This window comes from Pygocentrus nattereri, chromosome 8, assembly GCF_015220715.1.
Source record: "Pygocentrus nattereri isolate fPygNat1 chromosome 8, fPygNat1.pri, whole genome shotgun sequence".
Lineage (NCBI taxonomy): Eukaryota > Metazoa > Chordata > Actinopteri > Characiformes > Serrasalmidae > Pygocentrus > Pygocentrus nattereri.
In genome coordinates, this window is record NC_051218.1 from 34,014,316 (window position 1) to 34,021,415 (window position 7,100).

General features: G+C 33.4%; 1 protein-coding gene across 1 annotated transcript; it reads right to left on the reverse strand.

The window, feature by feature from the left end:
* Positions 1-1,812: 1,812 nt before the first annotated feature.
* LOC119263874 lies at positions 1,813-6,065 on the reverse strand. The gene is made up of 5 exons (XM_037540655.1): positions 6,020-6,065; positions 5,544-5,891; positions 4,112-4,231; positions 3,935-3,978; positions 1,813-2,180 (listed from the first exon to the last, which is right to left on the reverse strand). Exons 1-5 carry the CDS (start codon positions 6,063-6,065, stop codon positions 2,031-2,033), a joined length of 708 nt encoding a protein of 235 aa, XP_037396552.1. The 3' UTR covers positions 1,813-2,030.
* Positions 6,066-7,100: the final 1,035 nt, after the last annotated feature.

Below are 7,100 nucleotides of genomic sequence, written 5' to 3' on the forward strand. Positions count from 1 at the left end.
AATACCCTTTATTTCAGAAGAAACATTGGGTAAGCAGGTGTCTGCCAAATTTTGGACATATAGAATAAGTTAATGAATGAACTAATTATTTACAAATAGGCTGAACATTATATTCATCATTGATGACCTATGGCTATTAGTAGCAGGCCTTCAATTCTGGCCATAAATACCTAAATTTGGTGAAAAATGAGGGGAAGGACGTCAGTATGTTAGTGCTTACATCTACTAGCACCTCTATAGAGTTCTTAGTAGTATGTTAATGCTAAGCTATAGGCAGCTCAGCTGAATATTTTTGCTATAGATCCAGCCTGAACATTTGAACATTATATAAAACAAGTAGAACAAGTAGAGGAGCTCAGAGAAGCTGGTGCCTTTTCTGTGTATTATTGTCATTTGACTTCCTCAGTGCATAATACATTCTTAACCTGTATTAGTGGATGCAGTGACAGTGTTTATTGACATCAGTTTGTCAAAGTATTCCTGAGCTCCTGTGGCCTATAATGGAAACATGTAGTGTTGTCTGAAAAGACAAAGGTCACAGGCCTTCCGTTGTAATATTCCATACGCTTCACTCACAGAGATTTTTCCAGATTCTCTGAATCTTTAGGTGATATTATGCACTGTAGAGGGTGAAATACATAAAATCTTCACAATCACTCACAGAGAAACATTCATTTTTACAGTGATGGATTTTTCTGATGTAATTTTTAATTAACGTGGCGAGCCTTGACCATCCTCACTCATACAGAGCATGTATGATTACACCACGAGAAACAAAGAAATAAACAAACAAAACAACAAATACTTTTGAACATTTAATCATGTTTCTTGTCTTAAACTGACCTTGTCCCAACATTTTGGACATATTAAAATGCAGTTGAGTTTTCAAATTATGTAAAGCTAGGAAAAAATAAGAACATGTAATAATATCAGAAGGGCTGTATATTTACAAAAATAATGAAATGGATAAGAAACAAATATAAAGCATCTTGTCTTTGTACTGTTTTCTTTCCAATACAGGTCGAATATGAGTACGGTCATAAACCACTTTCTGTTTTCTGCATTTTACCTACTGTCCCAAAACTTTTGGAATTGGTTTTATTAATATTCTTAAATGCTCAAATGAAACAGCTGAAATCTGTACTGAAGAGAAAATAGCAACATGGGTGGTTTAATTAAAATGTGGCATGAATATGAAAAATGCTTTAATCTCTGATCTTCAGTGAGTTATTTGTACATACTCTATGATATATTTTTATAGTGCATATTTTTTTTTTTACTCTTACATTGACATCATACGGTTTCAACTTATATAACATATAATTTATATTGAAATTACTAAGTAAAAATAACAGTATTGTTACTAAGTGTTCTTTTGAGATATATTAAATTAAATATATTTCATATATTAGTATGTGTTCTTTTGAAATATATTCCCTTAAAGAAAATTTGCTACTTGTCTAAACTTATGGTCCTGTTTATTTGATTATCTAAGTGGAAATAAATTAACACATTCTATCACATTTCTGCATAAAATTTCTATTTATTTGCTGAGTTGAACAAACAGGAGAAAAACAGTGTCTAATTAATCTACATGTCATGCTCCATAACTTTTGCACAGGCAACGTTTTATGTTTCTTTTTCCCCAATTTCAGAAACTTGTGAAACTTATGTTCTGTGAAATTTCAGTGAAACTTATGTTCACAAAATCAACAACACGTTATTTGACCAGCGGGGCCCAAACATTTGCATACCACTGTGATCATTCGAGCATTATTTCAGACGTAGTTTGCTTATCTCAAAATTTCACTACACTTCTATGAATAGAGCTGAATATCAGACAACATCAGTCTGTGTGATCACAGTGACCACACGCTCTAAAGCTGAGTTCTCACGTTGTCCTTCAGAGAACCGAAACTTTCAGTCAACAGAACAATCACTAACAAGAAATAAACAGTGACAGATTAAAGACTGGAGCTCATTTGAGGTTTGGAAAAGTTCAAATATTCACTCATGACCATCTTAGGAAACTAGCGATGTGAGCGCTGAGCAGCAGCTTTGGAGCTTCTCACGTGAGAGTAAATAACGTCTTCAGGCTGTTCTCTCTTCACTCTCCCACCTTTGGCTTTCTTCTCTTTGATGTGGATGGCAGCGTAATGCAGGTTCTCAGTGTTCTGCTCCTGTGAGAAATAAACATCATCATCTACTGAAAAATATAAGAAAACTTTTTTTTTTACAGACAAATCTGTTATTAATACATGACAATATTTACTGAGCTACTTTAAGTTGCCTGATGAAAATCAAAGAGCCTGTTTTCTATAGAATATCTACATTTATTCACTGACTAATGCAATCAATTTATAATCCTTTAGAATATTAATGTGTTCTCCAACAATAAACTGAGAATAAATAATTATTTAAACATCTTTCAAATATAAGATAGACTGTGAAACTCTTGCCCTTGAGCAAGACCAGAGATTATTTTAACTGACCTAATATTTGGGAATTGATTAGTTTCTTGTTCTGTGTTAAATTGCACATATTTTATCCTTCTATTACTTTGTATTCATTATGGCCTGTTTTAGTATGTAACTGGTCTGTTTTGTGAAAATCACATACAATAGCATAATTAGATGTAATAACACACAGTAATCAGCCTAAGTCCATGTAAAATACATTACTTTTATCAAAATTCACATTGTTTTAGTGTAATATTGTTAAGACTGTATGCCCATACACTACTAGAAATAAAGGTTCTGTTCAGATAGATCTTTCATTAATCAAGGTACAAACAGTCTAAAATGTTCCCTTAAAGGTGCAACAGCGGTTGTAAGGTCTGATTGTGAACCTTAAATACATTTTCCCAGGTGAAAAAGTACATATTTTTTATCTTTTCATAGCCAAATGTTTTAGCACAACTGTAAAATAAAGGCCTGGAGACGAGACACAGTGTGTGGAGTCAACACAATGTGCTCCCTGACTAAAGGCACTGAGATGTACCCTTGAATACTGCCCCACTGACAGCTTTATACCTTTTTTCTGAGAGTGCCGGCCATAGATTGTGTTCAGTAAAAAAAATTGAGTTCATTAAACCTAAAAAGAGTTTATTAATGCATAACTTGAAAAAAATTTCAATACGTAAATTTTCATCAATATTCATTTTTTAAGAATATTTAAATGTTATATTTAATTTTAATTCATTTTAATTTAAAAACACATGTGGAATTCATCTACACTTTGTCCTGAAAATGGGCTGAAATTTATTATAAAACACTTGAAATTGAAACCATGAAATTATCTTTGCTTTATAATATGGGACACAAACTCAGTGTTTTTTCATCTTTTTGCTTGTTTGATTATTTGTTTGTACATTTGTTTTCTCCCAATAGGTTAATAGACAATGAACAAAACTTGTAATTTGCTCAAGGGTGTCAAACCACTTGCATATGACTCTGTTATGAGATTTTCTTTTTTCAATATTACAACTAATAATGCATTTTAGGTCATAATGAATGAAACTTAATGCAGAGTGAATAAACTAGAAGTGCTTAACTGAACAAAGAACAATAATTTAATAAACCAGAAATATATATATACTCTGCTCTGCTGATGATGCTGTGCTGCTCTGAGATTGTGAGAAAAATGTTGAATTTATATTATAAATGGATCAAAAATTATAATGATCTGCATGTGCTGTATGTTGGAATACAGATTATTAAATATTTTTCCTTATATTGATGTTTTATGTTTCCCTTATCCTTCCTTAACTGATGACTGAATGGATTTTTCTGTGTATTTTATTATTACTACATAATAATTTGCATGTTTGATCATAAATCAGAAAACAGAAATGGTCAGCTTTGTCTCTGGTTGAAATTTGAACTGAAATCTTTAGTAGAAAATATAGTTTAAAGAGTAAGTGTATAAAGAGTACCTGTCTGGTGGTCCTCTCATTCACAGCCCCCTGCTGAGCTTTCTCTGTAGAGGAGATAAAACTTCACAATTACCTTCAGATACAGTTTAATGAGGCTAAACTTATTAGTAATATTATCACTATTTTCTATTTTCTTTCTAATAAAATGTTCAGCTTCATTTCATAATGAACACTTACCACCAGCGCCGTGTTCAGATTTTCTCAGTTTATGGATTAAAATGGTTTGAGCGCAGATTACAGCCACACACACTGCTGAGAAAACTGCCAGAGTCAGCATTACAGGACCTGCAGAAGCTTCTGTAAAAAAGGAATTAACAACATACTGAATACATGAATACTGAATACAAAGTTCAAGCCTCAAAATCCATTCGCCGTCTGATCTTGTTTAGCTAGATTTTTATATAATGTTTATTTTATTACTGTTTAACAGTAAACAGTAATTTGATTTTGGTCCCAATAATGAAAAATGTTCCTTTTTTCCCCCAAAATATTTTGGAAAATTAAACGAGACAATAGAAAGTAATTTGCTGTGAAATGGTGCATTTTTGAGAAACAGGTCTCAGTCTGTATAGTTCACAGTGGTGGTGATAGGAACCAGTTATCTGAAGCTTTTAGTGTCTCTAAAACACAGGTAACATGAATTAGTTTTTTTTTTGTTGTTGTTTTGTTTTGTTCTGTTCTTGTCATTTTTATTTATTTATTTTTTATTTGTATTTAAATACTTGCAGCGTTTTATGAGAAAAGATGCACCCCCCAATATAAACATTTTTTAATTAGATTTTGCAATCACAACCCCTGATTCTTATCATCACCACTGTAAAGAATTCTGAGCCAATACTTTTCTTTGTCATTTCACATTACACCACTCTGATTGACTTTGTTTACCTCTCAAAAACTTACTTACATAGAAATGTTCTAATTGATGTCAACAGTAAATGAACAGTATATTGACATGTATACAAACGTGACTAGTTGTACACTACAAAACTTACTCAGTTCTACTGATGTTCCATTCCCAACAATGATCTTCCCACAAGCAGCCACAGCGCAGTAGTAAGTTCCAGTGTGGTGCTGGTTGAGGATGTTCTTAGAGAACTCATACAGAGAGCAGCTTGTAGAAGAGCTGATCTCACACTGACGGCTGCTGCTGTTCTGATGAGTGTAAATGATTTCAGGAAAGGATTGTCCTGCAGCAGCTCTGAACCAGAGCACTCGGAGATCTGCTGCTCTGATCTCAGAGAGGACCGTGCACTGCAGAGTGACCGACTCTCTTGGAGAAACTGACCCCCCTACTGGAGTTTGGAGCACTGATATGTTTAACAGCTCTGGACAATGTAATATATACAGTTTTAGAATAACACTGACATATCAGTATGATAACATTATAATAAAAGTAAAACAATGAAACAGCAATGAGTCCATTATACATCTAAAGTGTGACAGTGACATGTAAGGGATATTAAAAAACTAAGCATCAGTTTTGTACTAGAATTGATATTATTAAGGTCAGTAGCAACAAAACATTTCAGAATGGCTTCTAAATGGATTTTAAAAAACAAATACATTTTACATGTTAAAAACAATTGATACAATAAAATAGTTCTATTACCTGTGACCGCTAAGAATGTAGCAGTAGAAAAGTTCATCGTTTTCTCTCCAGCCGCTGCACAGAAGTACATTCCTTCATCTCCTTTAGTGACACGTTCAATACTGAGAGAAACGTTTTGAGCTGTTCTTTCTATTTTAAATCTTGATTTGTCAAAAGGAGCTGAAATTATTGAATCCTTAGTTTTAAACTTTGATCCCACTTCCAGTGGCGCATGCTCCAGTCTTTGTTTATACCACATCCTAACATCTGCATCTGAGTCACCTACAGATGGGCAGTTGAGAGTGACCGTTTCACCAGGCGCTGCTGAGACGACCAACGGCTCAGAATTTCTCACTGCTTGAGCAGAATCTGTAAAGAAAAGTTCAGTCTATTCAACCAAAGTTCCGTCAATAAGAAAAATATGGATGCAAATTAAAACAAGCAGAATTAACAATAATACATGTAAGAACAGTTTTCAGTAACTTTATGAAACTTACATGTCTTGTAGAGAAGTAAGATGATAATCACAGTTGGATCCATCATCAGAAAAAACAACAGCTATATGTTGAAACTTGAAGGCAAATATGAAGGCAAGGGTGTAACTGAGTAAAGCTTCAAACTGCATTAGCTTCTGGGGTGTTATACTGAACCCCATTGGCTGGTAAAAGTCACATGGTTCTGTCTGTCTGCTTGACGTGATCTGTTTGGCCACAGCAATGGTCCTTTTTTATTATTCTTGTTTCTACTTTTATTATTAATAGTTTTGGTTCCTGAAAAACATTCTGTGATCTTACTGACTAAAAAACTAATAGCCTCTGTAGGAAAACAGGCACATGTACGAAAGCCACTATATTCTCTTCGCAAGGTTTAAAGGCCTGATCTGTTGTTTAATAAGAAATGATCTAAAAATAAAAAGACTGTTTTGGTTCTGTTGGAGAAATTCAGTTCCCTCTCAGTAGGACACAGTCATGGTCCGAGAGGCCTGTAGAAAGTAACTTATGTACGTTCGCCAATTGAAGAGTCATATTACATTCAAGTGAGGCAGTTGTTCTGTCTGACCTTTCCACAGTAATTGATAACTATTGATCACATTCACAAGACGTCAATATGTTCCTTATACTGTAAATGTATATCTGACCATTCTGTTTACCTCCGTCTACTTACAGAATGACTGTACCTGTTTGTCTGTCCAAGGGACGGCCTTAGACTGAGATTTCTCATTTATTTCTATATTCAATATTAACAAAATCATCAGATCTTTGCCTTGTGGAAACAAACAGGTTTAAAGATGATGCCTTAAAATAATATTTTATATGAAAGTAAGTAATAAGTCCAGGTAGCAAAGTACAAAGCTGAATATATGAGATAGTAACATTAACAGTACATCACCAGTTATCTTTTTATAAATGATAAATCCAGGCTGACCATATAAATCCAGTACAATATTGAGTAAAATTAAGTGTTGAAATAATCATCTACAGATATTAATTTACAATCTGATTTTTAATGAGAATGAATAAAGACATGCTGTGTAGAAAATGCTTATCGTGTTTGGTGATGCACACCTACATTAATTTA

Bases quoted from the DNA above. Each gene is read 5' to 3' on its own strand.
- LOC119263874 (XM_037540655.1), bottom strand. From the start codon at position 6,065: ATGATGGATCCAACTGTGATTATCATCTTACTTCTCTACAAGACAT. The intron at 5,892-6,019 runs GTAAGTTTCATA...TTTTCTTTACAG, and splicing joins CTTACTTCTCTACAAGACAT to ATTCTGCTCAAGCAGTGAGA. The intron at 2,181-3,934 runs GTACTCTTTATA...TATTTCTCACAG, and splicing joins ATGAGAGGACCACCAGACAG to GAGCAGAACACTGAGAACCT.